This window comes from Achroia grisella, unplaced genomic scaffold (genome assembly GCF_030625045.1).
Source record: "Achroia grisella isolate CSIRO2021 unplaced genomic scaffold, CSIRO_AGI_Agris_v1 utg784, whole genome shotgun sequence".
Lineage (NCBI taxonomy): Eukaryota > Metazoa > Arthropoda > Insecta > Lepidoptera > Pyralidae > Achroia > Achroia grisella.
The window spans coordinates 1,749,591-1,769,248 of NW_026713024.1; the positions used below are offsets into that span (position 1 = coordinate 1,749,591).

Genomic DNA, 19,658 nt, shown 5'->3' on the forward strand with positions numbered 1-19,658 from the left:
TGTTGCTCGTATTACTTTGTATATCCATGCATATACTTTTTCGGGTATTTTTGTATAGTCAGACTTGACTTAGTAAGTCATTAACTTAGTCATAAGGATAGATATCCCTCTAGATGACTAACTCTCACCTCAGAGGTATATATTTTATTAGGGAAATGGAATATCCCAAACGCAAAAAAGTAACATCAAAGAATGTAACAGGCAATAATTCCATAAAAATGAAAAGTTCCACGAAACCTCGGAATGTAAATAAAAATATAGCAATAAAAATGTGTTAGTAAACATTCTACGTCAGTATACATCAGGCATGAGGCATGAGGTGTGGAACAATAATATAAATCAGTGTTTTTCAAACTGTGGCTGTGGGTCGCGACCCCTAGGGGGGTCTAATACAACAAAAACACAATTTTAGTGGGAAAGATGTTGTGAAGGAAGGAGATCAAGACTAGGCGAGCACAGAAAACGGCACCGGTATAGCAGAATATTATGTTGACTTATGTCACATATGTAAAAACAATATAGTATTATAAAAAACATAGATAATAAAAAAGGTATAAAATATAGTTCGCAACAGATGTGCTTGTTTATTTTTCAAAATTATATCAAATTTTAATGATATTTTTGAGATATTAATAATGAAATCATTTTCTAATCGCGATGTGGCAACATCGCGGCGTCGACGCAGTGTGGCCCGCGTGAATAATAGATAAATGTACTAAAATAAAAACAATTTTTTGCCTAACTAACGTATGTAGACTTTTAATTTAATAATTTCTTTGGTTTTCATTTTAACTTTTTCCTTAACCTTTCGATGGGGTCGTCGAAATCTAAAAGATTGAAAAACACTGACATAAATTATACTGCCCCTATGTTTGGGGTACATGTCATCGGATGTGTGATGGTAACATTTCAATTTAAACACAACGGGGCCCATTGTTGCTTCATTTTAAAGTTAAAATATAAATTACTTAATAGACACGAACTTAGCATTCCGTGGATTCACGGTGCGGGTAAAATGTATTAATGTTAGTGTGACTGGAGCGAGAACACATTGACTTAAATAAAATATATAAAAATATATTAAAAATATTAAGACTTTTTTAATTAATTCATAATTATATACGTGTATATTTCCCAAAAGGGCTCTCAGCGAAAAGTAACAAGTACTAATCATAAGTGACATAAAAAACATATATTAAAATACGTTTTAAGTTTATAAAAAGAATGGTAGAGAAACTGCCAGCAACAGTTAGGTTACATTGGATTGAATTAATAGGCATTGTTGAGAACGTTGTCATTTTATTGTCTTCTAACCATAGACCAAACAGCCATAGACTCATAATAACATAGACCAATACTTATATAGACTAAAATAAACATTACTCCTTCTACAACAACCGGTGCCGGGTCCATCCTGTGGCAGAGAGGGAAACTCCGAGCAGTTCCCGAGACTTGTGATCTGGGTGTAGGTTTAGTAGTCCAAAAAAGCGTATTTAGATTAAAAGTAACGTTGATGTATGGATCTAAATATATATAATTCAAAGGTGACTGACATAGTGATCTATCAACGCACAGCCCAAATCACTGGACGGATCGGGCTGAAATTTGGCATGCAGGTAGATGTTATGACGTAGGCATCCGCTAAGAAAGGATTTTGATTAATTCTACCCCCAAGGGGATAAAATGGGGGATAAAAGTTTATATGACACTTCGTCAATTTTAAACCGATCGGGCTGAGACTTTGCTTGGATAAAGCTACAATGACGTAGCCATCCCCTAAGAAAGGATTTTGGTAAATTCCACCCCTAAAGGAATAAATTAACGCGAGCGAAGCCACGAGCAAAAGCTAGTATTATGATATGCACAGAATTGTAAGCAGGTAGTAAGGTACAGGTACAAGGTACTCTTGTTAACATAATATTATTGGGAACTCAAAACATTTTTAAAGGATACCTTAACAGTGTTAATATGACAAGGTGCTTTTTTTAGTGGATGATAGGAGGTTGATAGCACGAAGTCAGGTCATTTAGCACATTATGGTGACTTCATCAGGAATTAATCACGATAGTTTCTATGGGTCGACAAGATTGAGGACGACTTGACGTGGTACATTTCTCCCAATGTGGTCAATAGTTCCCAATACTAACAATCCCCACCTCTGTGTTTAGACATGACATATGTTGACACTTATAATAATAATAATATATTTACTTATTGGAACAAATTAAAAATTATGAATAGCTAACATCTAAATGTATAATGTGAGGCCACATGGATGTAAGAAGATGCAGAGGTAGAGCATCTGCACGATGGGCTGACTAAGTTGGAGATGCCGTCAAGCAAAATATGCAGACGGCCATTCAATTGACATAAGATAGAGATGCCTGGAGAGAATTAATTGGAAGAAGTATTCCTGGTGGTCACGACCCTCAGCGTTGAGGAATCGTCAAAGAATATAATCTACTCGAATTAAAAAAAAAGAATTGACAGTTTACTAATCTATCTAGTGCGTAGCGATTTCTATGTTGATTATCGCATGCCTCTTACTTGTTATACTGTAATTATTAAATAAAAAAAAACATCTATTAAAAAGAGCAACACACAAGTTTCTTGCGCATTCTTCTTGTGATGAATCTACATTCCGAATGAGTGGTAGAATCAAAATACGACTATTCAAAAGTGCTTGTAATGAGTTTATTTGAATAAAGATTATTTCTATTTCTATACTTCTACATAAAGGGGTTTGAATAATCAATAAATCATATAATGGGACTCTTGTGCAGCGATGCGTCGCATTTGAAAGTCTCGCTTTTTATGCATTAGCATCATACACGTATAATTTCTGTGCCATTGTCTCCTAAGATAATGGAGATAGGCTGGCACGAGGTATTAGCATAATTATAATCAGTAGTGGTCCAATGGTCGAAATATATATACTGCCATGATGCGCTCGCCATCCTACTGCGGCTGCGCGCCGTGCAATATTATGAATCTGTGGCGTGTTGCATTTGCGCGGGAAATACTATCTACAAAAATGACTTCTTCTAAACAACATTCTTCAAGTATTGTACTTCTGATCACAATTTTTTTTATACCGTTTCTATACAACTATATATGTTCGAAATTTACTTTTATTTTAATAAATAACTGGCATACAAATAAAGCGGCTAATCATACCGCTAGCAATCACAAATGTTTCAACAAAATAAAAATCAATTGCTACAGCCCTACCAGCGCCCACTATTGTTTTTTTTGCGCTGATTCAGCACACAGCCGGATCTGTCTGTCTGTCGCCATAAAAGTGTAGACTTTTTGCAACAGAGTTTGTAAACCACATGCGTAATAGAGCAAGAGCCCACGACGGCCAGATATACGTCATATTAGTAATATTGTAATATTATATTATCTGTGGTAATATCTATAATATATATAAAGTTCAGCTTTATTAAAATGACGTAAGTTTATTTATAAAATAGCATAGTATAGGGGTCCAACGGAGGGTTGGCACCACACTAAGGGTCTGGCAATGAGCAGAGCAAGTTATAATACTGTTACGAGCAATATGTGAAGAAATGGAGCATCTTAAAATAACGAATTTGATATGAAATTTTTTACACCTTTGTTACCTGTTACCTGCAAAAAGAACCACGATCCAGGTTTCATGTTTGGGGATCGTTCTTACCTGTGTTGGGGACACACATACAAGAACTTTCACGTTTACTAATATGACGTAAGTCTGGCCGCCGTGGGCTCTTGGGCTACAATGATTTATGCCGTCTGATTCATATCCTTTCTTGTAAGATCAGTTTTATGCAGCAATAATTATTATTTATGCGTTTTCTTTTTTATTTTTCGTACAATGGGCCTGCTAAGACCCCACGGTCTTAATCACGACTACAATAAAACTTTTAGCTGATCCTTCAGATTTTTTTTTTATAACACAGGGGACAAACGAGCGTGCGGCTCACCTGATGGTAAGTGATTACCGCCGCCCATGAGCACCCGCAACACCAGGGGAATTGCAAGTACGTTGTCGGCCTTTTAAAAAGGAATAAACTCTTTTCTTGAAGGTTTCAATATCGTATCGGTTCGCAAATACCATTGCTAGAAGGTGATTCCACAATGTGGTTGTGCGAGGCAAAAAGTTTCTAGAAAACCGCACTGTGGAGGACCGCCATTCACCCAGATGATCAGGATGGTACTTCAGTTTCTGGCGGGTGGTACGGTGGTGAAACTCAGCAGCTGGTATTAATCCGAACAATTCCTCAGAACACTCCCCGTGATATATGCGGTAGAAAATGCACAGAGATGCAATATCTCGCCGCAAAGCCAATGGGTCGAGTCTGTCACATAGACGTTGATTACCAATGATTCTGGCTGCTCGGTTCTGAATGCGGTCAAATGGAAGTGCTGCAAAGGCAATCTGCTCGCTAATGAAGTGATATAATTATTAGTTAGTTATCATTAATACATTTATACATTTTTCACTCCTTCATTACTATAATTATTTTTTTTTTTACACATTTATTTTATTCATATTTATAGTATTCATATATATCAAATTAAATTATAGTGTCTCGGTATTTATAAAGTTCTGGTACTCTAACTGTAATTCTTACTTTCCAAGTTCCTTTATTACTTATTTATTTCACATTATTTCATTCAGTTCATTTTATTTTATAAAAAAAAAACCTACAAGGTACATTATTCACCCTCGAGGACATAGCTGAAAATCAGTGTTTTGCTCCTTGAGTGATTCTCCACACTGAGCTATGTACCAGTTTTGTATTGTAGCACACACGTGCAGGTTTACCCTTATTGAATTGTTATATTATATTTATACGTATAATTAGTAAAAATCACGGGATCTTACCACGTTTTATATTTATTTGCTGAGGTCCCGATATTTCGGTAGTGTTTCAACCACCATGATCACGGGTAAACTGAAGAGCAGCGGGTAGATGGAAAATGAAATCTTTTTATGGGCAGACATATGCGTCTACCTTCACATGTCTTCGTTTGTTGCTACTACTGGAACTCGCTCGATATTCATCTCGGCAAACTGTACTCACAGTATCTTTACGTACATTTAAGACACTTTTCGATCGCGTTTTTTGTTTTTGTTTAATTAATAATAATTGTTACTAATTATACGTATAAATAATGACCGCGTCAAGTTTAAAACAGTATATATTATACTTGTCATGTGATGTTATAATTAAGCCTATATGTGTCTACTAAGATACAATTAAAAACTTATCTATCTATCTAGTGTTAGCGTACAATGAATCAAATCAAATTAAACCAAACATTCATGTACGATATTTTAGCCGCTTATGAACATCAAGTATTGTATGAATATTTTTTTCTTACCATCCAGTTCAGTATACAGATTCAGTTGTGAAGAACTGGCAAGAAACTCAATAGAATTCCATTTTTGTATAAAAGTCATTTTATTTACATTGTTCACTTATATATATGAAAATCCCGTGCATGAGTAATTTTTGCATGCAAGTTTGTCATGTATGTAATCGTTTAATGAGTAATATAATGCTCAGTAAATATTATTTAATAGATCTTTTAAATTTATTTATAGATAATTCCAGTAGGTATTAAAAAATAGGGGTTGGTGATAGAAGGGTGAAAATTTTGGCTTGTATTTTTTTTAAATGCCACATTATAAAATAATAAAAAAACAATATTTAGAGTTATAAAAATTAGTTATAAAGCTATTCTTAGATCTACTGAATATACTCTAATATCTTAAACATATATAACTCAAAGGTGACTGACATAGTGATCTATCAACGCACAGCCCAAACCACTGGACAGATCGGGGTGAAATTTGGCATACAAGTAGATATTATGACGTAGGCATCCGCTAAGAAAGGATTTTGATTAATTCCACCCCTAAAGGGATATATTAACGCGAGCGAAGCCACGGGCAAAAGCTAGTGATTTCATAAAAATCGGTCAAGCCGCTTCAGAGGACTATAAACACGAAATCTGCGACATAAGAATTTTATATATTAGATATATATGCAATGAGACTGGCATGTACTTTTAGTTCGTACAGTCTCTAAAATTTCAAAGAAATATAAAAACTATCGAGTTTATTATTATTATAGAATCTGTCTTTTTCTCGGTTATCTCCATTAAGCTGACTGTTAAAAGTTAACATTAAATAGTTACGATCCCCTCGAGGCGTGTCACCATTTAACTAATAAACAGTTGCATTGTGCCGTACTTTCGTGTGTTTTATTGATATTTTTGTTTGTAGATACAAACTAAATTAATAACTGTACTTACTTTATTTAATATAATATATTTATTATTATATTACTTATTTTTTTTTACTAGCTTTGTCCGCGTGAATGAAAAAAAATGTTTGCCATCATCTTGGTATAAAAAAATATAATTTACTAGCAGACACGAGCAACTTCATTTGCATCACACTTACTTGATATTATATTTCGCTCAATTTACATTACAAATTATAGCCTATATGTTATCCCGATAATCAGAGTAACAAACATCAATTCATACTCACAAACTTTCGCGTTTATGATATTAGTAAGTTATAATTATAAAGACAATCTCCGGTATCGGGGGGGAAGGGTATTGTCAGTAATGTGGACTAATGATCCCATTGCTAGCAATGTACCATGTCAGATCGACCTCCACGCGGTTCCCCCTGGAAACCATCGTGATACATTCCCGGTGAATTTGTCACGTTGGGCTAACTGATCTGACTTCATGTTCATCTTATCATCCTCCACTGGTGCCCCGCCAGCGTAAACCGTTAGCGCAGGCGGGTGCACCATTCCATTATCATCATTTAAAAAAAAAATCTCCGGTATCGGGGGGGAAAGGGAATTGTTAGGAATGTGGACTCATTACCCCATTACTAGCAATGTACCATGTCAGGTTGACCTCCTCGCGGTTCCCCCTGGAAACCATCGTGATAAGTTCGTGGTGAGGTTGTCACGATGGGCTAACTAACTCATGTTCATCTTATCATCCTCCACTGGTGCCCCGCCAGCGTAAACCGTTAGCGCAGGCGGCTGCACCATTCCATTATCATCTATAAAAAAAAAAATCTCCGGTATCGTACTAGGTCCAAAGGCTAAAATATCCTATAGGTGAATCTTTGATTTGATGTAATTTAATTAAATTTCTCCATAACATTTGCAGCATTGCCACGCTAAATTGCTAGAGAAATCTTTTGAGCCAGATACGATCCGGAACGGGTATTTATACACATCATCATCTGCTTCTTCCTTATCCCATTTATTTTGGGTCGGCGTAATATGTTTTTCGCTTCCATTCATCTCTGTTCGCAGTCATCGCGTTATTAACTTCTTTTCTTACCATATCATCTTTCACACAGTCCATCCATCTCTTTTTCGGCCTTCCTCTGCCCTTATAACCATCCAGATTAATATGTAACACCTTTCTTAAAATATTATCCTCATTCCTACGCATTACATGTCCATACCATGATAGACGATTACTCTTCAACCTCTCCGACACCGGTGCCACTTTCTTACTTCCTCTAATGTATTCATTCTTTATCTTATCCATTCTTGTCACACCACACATCCATCTCAACATTCTCATTTCAGTTGCATGCAGTCGTCTTTCATCCTGACCATACAAGACAGCAGACCGGATCATGGTCTTATAAATTTTTCCCTTAAGCTTAAGGGTATTTATACACAAATATATAAAAAACAGTATATGAAAACTTTATATCCCGCTATCCATATTTATTCGCTCTTAAACTAAAGCTTACCAAATTTAATGCAACTATTTACAGCAAGCATTTTAATAGTAAATATATAGAAATGAGAACCTTCCAGAAATAAACTTTGTAAGTGTAATATCAGATCATAAGATTGGGAATTTTAAAAATGTTTAACAACCCATAAAAATTTATGTCTACACCGCCGACTGTTTATATTGTTTATATTTGTTGCCACACTCGGACACACCCACCACAGAGTTTCGCGTCATAGAGTATAGATGCAAACAATCACTTTTTTTAATAATAATGGAATGCTACACCTGCCTGCGTAAACAGATTCTTTCTATCTATACTAATATTATAAAACTGAAGAGTTTATTTGTTTGAACGGGCTAATCTCAGGAACTACTGGTTCGAATTGAAAAATTCTTTTTGTGTTAGATAGTGCATTTATCGGTGAATACTTTAAGCTATATAACATTACGCTACGACCAATAGGAGCAGAGCTACAATGAAAAACATTGCAATAGGTGGGGAAATGAAACGCAGACGAAGTTGCGCGGGTCAAAAAGTGGATGATAATGGAATAGTGCACTCTCCTGCGCTAACGGTTTACGCTGGCGGGCCACCAGTGTAGGATGATAAGGTGGACATGAAGTCGGGTCAGTTAGCTAAAATTCGCCATGAATTTATCATGATGGTTTCCAGGGGAACCTCGGGGAGGTCAACCTGATATGGTTCATTGCTAGAAAAGGTGTTATTAGTCCACATTACTAACAATACCTTTCGCCCCCTGCGTTAACGGTTTACGCTGGCGGGGCACCAGTGGAGGATTACAAAATTAAAATGGTGTGAAGTCAGTTAGTCCAGTGTTAAGTCAGTTAGTCCAGTATTAAGTCAGTCCATCTTGGGAAATGATAGTTTACTATCAATAGAGTTTATTCGATCAAATTACTAACAATCCCCTTCCCGTAGACTTTCAGTTCGGTCATCACCATCATACAATGCTGAGTACTGTTCTCTACACATTTTCTTCAAAACTGTCAATGTTACTTTACTGCCTAAAATAATAAAATGATATCTCAGGACAATTAATACAACTCTATCTAGTACTAAGCAGAACATGTGTTATGGGTACTAGACAACTGATAGAAATACTTTATATGTATTTTTTTTGTAAATGCATACATTATATACATAGAAAAAACCCAGACCGATACAAGCAATCATATGAAAACAAATATTTGTACAGTGCTAAACCGCTAGACTTCCAAGGCCGTCAAATTATTAAAAAACAAACTTAAATATTAACTCTATTGAAAATTGATATGGACACAGTATTATACCGTCTATTTTGAATCTGGCAGCGCGTCGAATTCGTTATCTCATCCAGTTTATAAGCAAACACTCGCTTTCCCACGCACGATAAAGCTGAGTGCTTTTTGAACGGCGATAAAGCTCGTACCAACTTTGAAAGTGAAAAGGTATTCGTGAACTGGGCCACATTGTGGCTTCTGTCAATATTGTATTAGTAGGCAGTTAGATATGAACTTACAAGTTGTGAAACGCGATTAGAACATAATGTATTAGATTATTTATTTTTGTTATGTTATCTAAGCTTTTTAAAGTTTATATACTGTGGAGTTATTTAGGTACTTAAATAGTTTGCAATTTTTTGCTAGAATACAAAACATATGACGGCCTTGGTTTAGCACACCGCTTTACTTCTGATGGTAAGAGGTTCGATTCCTCGCACGGTGCAAACATTTGTATCTGGGTATTTTCTATGTATATTAACGAAAAAAATATCTAAGTATTTATATCAGTTGTCTAGTATACATAACACACGCTCTGCTTACGGTAGGACTAAATGGGACTGTATTAATTGTCCAGAGTTATTTATTTCTTATTGCATCGAAACGTAAACGAAAATATTAAACAAATACTAGAGTTATATATATTTTTCCCCATCCGTAAAATTTATTCAAGATTTTATTAAATAGTTTATAAAAGTAAATTTTATATATATCGTATTATCTAGTACCAAGATAAGCAGAGTTTGTACCTACTATATGTAAACACGTAAACCAATTCCAAAAATTGAATAGAAATATATAAAATCTTTATTCATATAATAATATATATGCATATGCGCCAAAAACTGTGTTACGACAAACAAACACACAAGTTACATTTTTATAATAATATTGTAAAGATGGAAAGTTTGTGTTTTTGGATATTTTGATAATCTACGATATTACTTATACAATTGTTTAGATTTTAACGTACATCGTAACTTTATGGTACATTAGAGCCGGAGCTGTAAAAAAAAATAAAGTAGAAACTGTGTAAATGCGAACACAGGCGAAGTTAGTTGGACGGCTAGTATTATCTTATATATAAAATTCTCGTGTCACAGTTTTCGTTCCCATACTCCTCCGAAACGGCTTGACCGATTCTCATGAAATTTTGTGAGCGTATAAAAATAGATATTGGCCGATTCTCAGACCTACTCAAGGTCTGAGAATCGGCCAACATCTATTGTTCAATCCCCCAAATGTTAGGGGTAGTCCACCCCTAATTTTTATTTTATTTTAAGGTAAAACAACTTTTGTCGGTACAGCTAGTATATTATACGTTTAGCCTACAATATAGAAATCAAATTTGTGCTCAAATCTCTCTCCATCATAATATTAATATAGATTACCTAATATAGACTTTGTTCAAAGTCGCATAAAGACGTACAATCATTAATTATCAAATTTCACGTTTCAGATATACGCTGATAGCTTACTACGACATGTACACGCAGATATACACCACCACCAAGATCTGGATACAGCTGCTGTTAATATGGATTGTCTCTTTTGGCTTTATGGTAAGTGGTATAATTTTTTATCTATTATAGTAATATCAACTGCATTTACTGGTAAATGTAGGGATTCACACAACACAATCACTAGTTATGATGACGATTCAGGCTTATAAAAATTCCCTCCTCTCTTGCAGAGATGCGTGGGGTTATACGCGACTAGTTTAACGATACCGAGTAATAATGGAACTACCTTCTTTTGGTATTGAGTGTTAGAATCAAAATATGAATATTCAAAAGTGCTTGTTGAATTGAAATTCAAATGAGTTTATTTGAATAAAGATTATTTCTATTTCTATCTTTATCTCCATCTCCATCTCCATCTACATCTGCATCTCCATATCTATCACTATCTCTATCTCCATATCTATCACTATATGTATCTCCATCTCCATCTCCACCTCCATCTCCACCTCCATCTCCATCTCTATCTCTATTTCTATATCTATTTCTATTTTAATATTTTTAAATTATCGGATTTTTCTCCAATATCGAGGTGAACTCTAACAATGACAATTAAGTACTAGGTAACTATCTTTTTATTAAAAAAAGTGGTAACAAATAATAATAATAATACCCCTGGACTATTCACACAGCATTGGGGGAAGGGGGTTGTCAGTAATGAGAACTGTTGACTGTTGAGCTTTTTATGTATAACTAGCTGTGCCCGCGATTTCATCTGCGTGAAATTCATAGCCTATATGTTATTCTGATGTATAAGCTATATTGCTGTAAAGTTTCATCAAAATCAAAACATCTACCCTACACGCAGTGGTCAAACGGTTAGCACACCGCCCTACTTCCAATGGTAGCGGTTTCGATTCCTGGCACGGTACAAAAATTTGTATTCATGACTATGATTGTTTGTATTCATCTTACAGCGCGTTTTTTATTTATACCACTCATGCGTTACCATTCATGAGGACAAAGATGTTATACCTCTATTACCTTTATTCTTACCTTTCAATCAATACAGTGTACAAAGTATAAGAAATATTCAAAATTGTAGTTTTTATACCCTTTCTTCGATTTTTTTACTTTTAATAAAAGTAAATGTATTCAATAATATTTTTTAATAAAAAGATTAATTCATCATTTTTTTTTATCATGTAAGAAGTTATTAATATTAATTTGAATTTTAATCAAATATAATTCCTACATTTTCATTAACAATTCTGAAATTACATGGGAAGGTAAGTGTTATTAAATAAGTTAATACTGAATAAAAAGTATGTGAATAAAATAAGTGAAATACCAATGCAGATAGAGTTTAGAAAAACTCTACCAGCGTTAAAACCCCACTTTTATGAAAGTAGGTAAAATTGTAACAGTGTGTTATGAGATATGTTATTTCGTTGAAACATGATTATCAAACAATGACCATAGTGTAATACACACTGTATTTAAATATAATATTCGTGGAAACATCTGATTAAATATAACATCCTTACTAATATTATAAACGCCAAAGTAACTGTATCTGTCTGTCGCGCTTCCACGCTAAAACTACTGAACCAATTTAAATGAAATTTGGTACACAGATGGTTTAAACACTTAGAAAGGATATAGGCTACTTTTTAATGCGAAAAAGGTTGTAAGGGATTGAAAGGGGGGGATGAAAGGTTGTATGAAAGTATCGAAATTTTTAAAACTTAAGAAACTTATTTTTTAGGCTGTTGATTAAATATAAAAAATATGACATTCAAAGTTTGTAAAAGTTTTACCCCTAAAATAATAAGTTAGTATGGAAATTGAAACACTGCAAATATCTTACGTATTTATGTTGTGTCTTATTTATAAAACAATTAACATATATAATTAAAAATACTGTCCAAGGTCACTAATCCACACGGACAAAGTCGCGGGAACAGTTAGTTCGTGTATAGAAATAGTGCGCAGGCGCAGAGATGTAGCGGTTATTAAACAAATAAACGGCATCACTGTGGAGGAAACTGGAATTAGTTCATTGCACTTCCATATTTATAATTCCCGCCTAATTGTCTCGAATTAGGGTACATCCTCCTCTGCACCTACCAGTAGCTATTGGGTTTTAAGTTATAAGCGGCAGCGACTTGCTAACGAGGATAAATATAGACAGAAATATTAATTTAATTATGTAATTATTTGATGTATATTATATTATATATGTATGTATATATATGTAAATTTGTGTATTATATTGTAGTACTTAATTTCTTGAAATCTATTTCTGTGTACGTTCGTATGTATTATATTCCTTTAAGTACTCATGCCATGTAGTAAAGCATTCTTCGATAAATGACAGTAATATAGATATAGAAAAACAATTTTTAATATATGTAAAATACTACAAGAATATTCTAAGTATATATGTAATATATATATAATATACTAGAAAAAGGCAGGCAAACCACCTGAATCGAACCGATTTCGGAACGTGTGGCAGTGTATATATATAATGTCACATGTTTGTACGTTTACGTAAAACACATATATGTATATGTGTTTTATTGACTTTAAAAACATCAACATACATCTAAGCTATAAGTTTGTACCGTAATACCTACATCAGATCATAACTCATGCCATGAAACTATAAAATAAATGTGAACCATTGTTCTCTAGCGTCAAATATTCCGTATTTTAATGAAGACTATTAAGTAGCGAGGAGGTACCTCAGGGCAATTACACGGCTATTTGGACCCGAGCAACTTTAGTGTAGTTTAGTCCAGTTGTTGATGCATTTACGTTAGGGTTGTCTCGTAAACAAAAAATATGACTACAAAATAATATAAAATTGATTAAACTATCGAAGAAAAGTCTTATAGGAAAACTAAGAAAAACACAAAAGTCCTAATTGGATCATATAATTGTATCGAGTCAACTGACTTACTAAATTACTAAAGTTCGTATTAGTAAATTTAACCTAGTTTTAAATCTAGTTGTAAACAGTGAATAACGACCCTAACAAAAGAATCCTAGGGACGATAGTGCATCAGATTACACACACGATATAGAAATGTTGACAATGATTTTGACTATAATGAACCCAGAACCTAAGAGAAGTATTAGTGAGACGGAAGGATCAAACTCCCGGTCCTTCTTCTCTGTCTTCTTCTGCAAGACTTCCTCGCAGATGGATCTTACATTAGTGTCATCCCTAATATAAATGCATCACAGTTAGATACGAGTTACGAGGCCCAACGCAACACGCACGACAGTTACGGCCGGTCGCATTATTCATTGGTCGTGTGCTGGTGGTCTCCTACCGACTACCGGATACTCATTATATTCATAACACTATTGTATGTCATAATTATAATACTATTTATGACATTATTAATTAAAAATCTTTATAAATATATTATTGTATGTTTAATTATATGGAAGCGTCTTTTCCTGCAGTCGAAAGAATCGTAATCGAAATCTAAAATATTTTAATCTGTCTATCTAAATTCAAATTTGTTTATTTCTATTTTTATTTTTCAATTCTATCTGTTTGATACCTTTTCAGGACTGAAAGTCTCAATGGAGTTTAAAATAAATGTTACCTAAAATTAATGTAGAGATTGCATTTCCCAATTGTATCACGATTACAGAGTCCCGCAACTCCCTCCGATCGATCCCCAGTCCAATTCAAACGGGGATCGAAATTACGACGGCCTGAGTCGAGGTTCGAACCCCTAGTGGTGCCCTCAGACTAAAGTCGTATCCGTCAGGCAGGAGTTGGCCTTCAGCCGCTCCAGTCCTTCCGCGGGTTTGGAGTGCCATCTGCACTCGCCCCCTAACCTCCGGTGAAGCTGTAAAGGCCAGCTGCGGTCAACAGCATTAGAGTAGTCTTAAAAAAATAAAAAAAAAGAGTCCCGAGGATCTCGGGTATTTTCGATATCTCGGGTAGTATAAAAATATTGTTTAAATCGGATAACCAAAAGAAGGGGACACGTATATTCTAGTCTATGTCAAAAAAATCTGATCTGAATCTGGAATGGATGGCGACCAATGGTATAACTACAGGGTGGCAAGTCGGCAAAATGCCACGGGCCCTCAGCCGGAAAAGGCCACCGGTCTGAGAAGATCCCAACTCCCAACATTTATTAATACACATTTAGTAAAAAAAATGTTTTGTCTTTATATATACCACTGGCCTCGAACGCTATAGTTACGCCTCTCAGCGACAACTGGTATTTTATATATGTCTACAAATGTTTTTTTTATATATGTAAATATATATGATATAAAACCAGGAAGTTTTGCGTTTTACACATCCGGCCATGTTCGAAGAAATGAATTTGTAATGAAAGGTGACGCTTCAAAGGAGAGTCACTTTTAAATATGTTACCACTGACTTATCGTAGAATTACATATTTATTATGATTCCATACGATTGCACTGTTTGCAATACTTACTCACTTATTCTTTCTTGGAAAACCCTAAGGCGGTGTTTCCCAACCGTTGTACATTACAAACATACATTTTTTTAAAGAAATAAACATTTTTCATTATTTAAATTATTAATCGGGACTTAATACGACTAATTTTATGACAAATAAAGGTATTACCTCTCTCGACATTTCGACTAGGTTGCACTAGCCGTGGTCACCAGCTGACGAGTAACAGCGATGTCAATGTAGATAGGTGACAGCAGTTTTTTCATCTACCGTGACTAGATTGTTCAACGAAAGTTCGCGACACTCAGCACGTACGGTATCCGTACACTTATTGACTGTTGATGCTACCGAACTTTGCTTTATTTGACCATTTTTCATGTTCATACATAATTTATAACATTAAAAAATTAAAATTCAAATAATAATAGGTTTTAGGATGAAATAACTAGGAAATTGTTAATGTAAGTAAATCAAAGCATATAATGAAAAACTTGTCCCTAACAAGATATACAAAAACAATATAGATAAGAAAAAATGAACATTAAGAACAAATTGCCCCCTCTTAATTGGGACTAGATGGCGCTATGTGGTTTGTGCAGGGCCATTAGTATTATTATCAACTAATTTAAAAAAAATATGAGATTCCGTTTGAAAATTATATATTTTTATATAGTTTTCAAACAGAATCTCACTCTACATATATCTTCGTCAATTGTGGATCGATTTTTTATTATTTTGTTTGTACTATCCTTTTGTTCTTGTGAAAATAAAACAAATAGTTTGTAAAGGATCTTGTATTTTCTCTCCAATGATTCAGCTCAGAATGTAAAATTTAAAATTCGATAGCTTTATGTTCTTTTTTTTTAAAGTAATAAAATACATTGTAGCAAAGAGGTTGCATACATATATAAATAACAATATCTAACTTCTTAGACATTTCCCCTCACCAAGAACATTTAGTGCAAAAATGTTATTCAGAATTATTTCTGTACTATAACCAATGGCGGATCCAGGGGGGTGGGAGAAGATGGCGATGTACGTGTATATGTTCAAGTTATTAAGTGTTACGCTTTTTAAGTGTACAATAAAGAATAAATATTTTTAAGTACAGTACTTACGTACATTAATAAAATACCTATTTTTTACTTGTATTGTTATCAAAACTAAATTATAAGTTCTTGACTTGACCACGACTATGTGACCCTCTCCTGGCGCCAAAGCTGGATCCGGCCTCGACTATAACCACAGATAATATAATATTACATATTATAACGAAGTGAATAAGAATACCATTACAAACGTACTAATACTAATTAACAATTTGAAATATTATCTGGCTGTATGCAATTAATTATTTAATATTGATAATGTTAACGTAATGATAATTGGATAAATTGAGACCCTTAATTAATATTCGTAGATAGCGTCACTAGTAGTCACTACATACAACTGCAGTGTTTTATAGCTCCCGCGACTTCGTCTGGGTGGAATTTAACTTTATTTTTCTAAAATAAAAGAATTTTTCTTAAATAAAAGTGGCCTAAGGTAGTCATTATTACATCAGCTATCTGCCAAAAAAAGTCCCGTCAAAATCGGTCCAGCCATTTCAGAGATTAGCCGGAATAAACAGACAGACAGACAAAAATTGTATAAAATGATATTTTGGTTATATACCATATTTAGGTATATTCATATGCATATAGTAAAAAAACGGTTATTTCAATATTACAAACAGACACTCCAAATTTATTTATATGTACAGATGTATAGATGAAGTAACTACTGCTGTCTGTGCGCTGATATCTTTTAAATTACGCAACGGATTTTAATGCACTTATCAGCAATAGATAGAAAGATTCAAGAGGAATGTTTATATGTATAATACATGCGTGTTATAATCTATACTAATATTAAAAAAGCTGTAGAGTTTGTTTGTTTGAACGCGCTAGTCTCAGGAACTACTGGTTCGAATTGAAAAATTATTGTTGTGTTGGATAGTCTATGTGTCGATGAAGACTTTAAGCTATACAACATTACGCTGTAATGAAAAATATTGCAAGAGGCGGGGAAATAAATAATAAATTCATGGTGAATTTGCCACAACGACCTAACTGACCGGACCTCATGTTCACCCTGTCATTCTCCAATGGTGTCCCGCCAGCGTAAACCGTTAACACAGGCGGGTGCAACATTCCATTATTATCCATAAGAAAAAACATACATCAGTGAAAACTTCATTCAAACCAGTTAAGTCGTTTCTGGGATTCGTTACCGCAATCACACAGACAAACTGACAAAAAATCTAACTGTTTTGTAGTACAGACTCTAGTTTACGTTTTTATTGTATTGTTTTATTATTATTATTATTTTATAAGGGAAACCTAGTACATATATGTTGGTATCTGTCTTGCCTAACTGTCCAATGTTATTTACGTGTAAAAACCTGCTAAAAATTAGAAATTAGTAAATAACTAAACTTAATGAATGAATGAAACTGTTTATTGTTCCTCTCACAGAATGTAAAGTAATAATAAAATTATTTAAAAGAGCAACACGCAAGTTTCTTGCTCGTTCTTCTTGTGATGAGACAGCTTTCCGAACGAGCGGTAGATTAAAAAAATGTAATGACTATTCAAAAGTGCTTCAATGTAAGTTTATTTGAATAAATGATTTTCTATTCTATTCAATACACTTAAATATATTTTAATTTCCAGGTGCCTCCACTTCTAGGCGTATGGGGTCAACTGGGTTTCGACCCAAAAACCTTCTCCTGTACAATCCTCCCGAAGAACTCCAAATCACCGAAGAAGTATCTCTTTGTGTTTGGCTTCGCGTTGCCGTGCCTGGTCATCATTGTGTCCTACTCTTGCATATATTGGAGGGTGAGGGAGAGCAAGAGAAAGCTAGAGGGCCGCAGGTGTGTATGTGGGTGAGAATCGAATCAGTTGTTTATGTGTGCTAACTGGGGGCGGTCTGTGTGCACATAAGCTTTTATTTTAGCACTGTACCTTTTTGATTTGGCCTTGTGAAGTAGAAATTTAATAAATTATATAATACTAGCTGTGCCCGCGGTTGTACCCGCTTGAAATTTATAGCCTATATGTTATTCTGATATATAAGCTATATTACTTTAAAGTTTCATCAAAATCCGTTCAGTAGTTTTTGCGTGAAAGACTAACAAACATGGATGGATACTCACTAACTTTCGCGTTTATAATATTATTAAGATTGATATTTTTTTTATATCATTAATATTCACAGTCGGAACAGTATAAAAACTATGAGTAAAATATTTATATCGTATTTTAGATAAATACCTATAATGAAATTGTTTAAATTTCATATTAAAATAATATTCCAAAAAATATTGAATTTCTACTTTATCTGTGACAGCACTTTTCAAACATAGTGTTCCACTGCAATACTTTTTAAATTCCCAGCACTAACATTTACAACGAGTAATATTTATTTTTTCTTTCTGTAGTAAACTAAGCGGCCAGACAGCAAAAGAGAAAGAAGAAGACTCGCGCCTAACAACTCTGATGCTGACCATCTTCCTCTGCTTCCTTGCCTGTTTCTTACCTCTGATGATTATGAACGTAGCCGACGACGGCATTACGTACCCTTGGCTCCATATAATAGCGTCTATTTTGGCTTGGGCGTCGAGTGTTATCAATCCATTAATATATGCAGCCACGAACCGCCAGTATCGGGCTGCATATGGGAATCTATTGAAGTTTTGTAAAAATAATCCTGTAACTAGAAGGACCACTTGGGGCAGCAGAACTGTGGGACAGTCCTCCAACTCGCCGCAATATGGAGACAAGGAGAAAAGGAATCATCACAAAGAGCCCGCTAGATTATGAACACATGTGATTTAATGTCATAATTAAAAAAAGGACCAATCTGCTAATGTGATTATACTTAAAATGATATATTATTCGATGATAATTATTATTAATTAGGTATAATGTTTTCAATTATAGCTGTATAGGGTTGTAACTAGGCCTCTAAGTATATAGAAGAAACTCAAAATACTTAACATACGTACCTACCTACCATTTATGTTAAAACAAATTGAGTTAATCTTATAATAATTAAAAAAATACTTTATCAAAATAATTTTATTATTATTATAAAAAAAATATATGATATAATTTATATTAAAAACATTGTCACTAAGCATATATCAATGCCATTTCTATTTTCGTACATATCGTAAAAATATGTATTTTTTTATTTTCTATTATTTAACTATGCCATAATGATTTATTTTGCCTCCAAACAATATATCGTCTATATTATCAAAATATTTAGAATTGGGCAACACCTTAAGCACCACGACGACAACAGTACTTACCTATGCCATCATAGAATTTAAAAAAACAAAATTATACTTGCATATTTTAATACGTAGTACGTAAATTACGTTTTTATATTAAGAAAAAAATGCTTATTTAAATAACGACTTAATTATCCTGTCGTTTACTTGTTGATTTATTATCTGTGTAAATTTCATTTGCATTTACTTTGCTTAATGATTGATTCCTGTAATTACATGTTCATCTTAAATTTCGTTATTAGAGAGGAATTTGTAATAAGGGACAGGAGTAGCCGTGATTCCGGTAACGTCAAATTGCAATTGCAATTTTATTCTTAATGAAAATCTTAA

General features: G+C 34.0%; 1 protein-coding gene across 1 annotated transcript in view; it reads left to right on the forward strand.

Annotated features, from left to right (window-relative positions):
- LOC131851500 (protein trapped in endoderm-1) overlaps window positions 1–19,366 on the forward strand; it is a 44,049-nt gene extending 24,683 nt beyond the window's left edge. The window contains exons 3-5 of the mRNA XM_059202009.1: window positions 10,523–10,625; window positions 17,701–17,903; window positions 18,471–19,366. Coding sequence (XP_059057992.1) covers window positions 10,523–10,625; window positions 17,701–17,903; window positions 18,471–18,852 — 688 coding nt within the window. The 3' untranslated portion in view covers window positions 18,853–19,366. The remainder of the gene's footprint in view (window positions 1–10,522; window positions 10,626–17,700; window positions 17,904–18,470) is intronic.
- The last annotated feature ends 292 nt before the right edge of the window (window positions 19,367–19,658 follow it).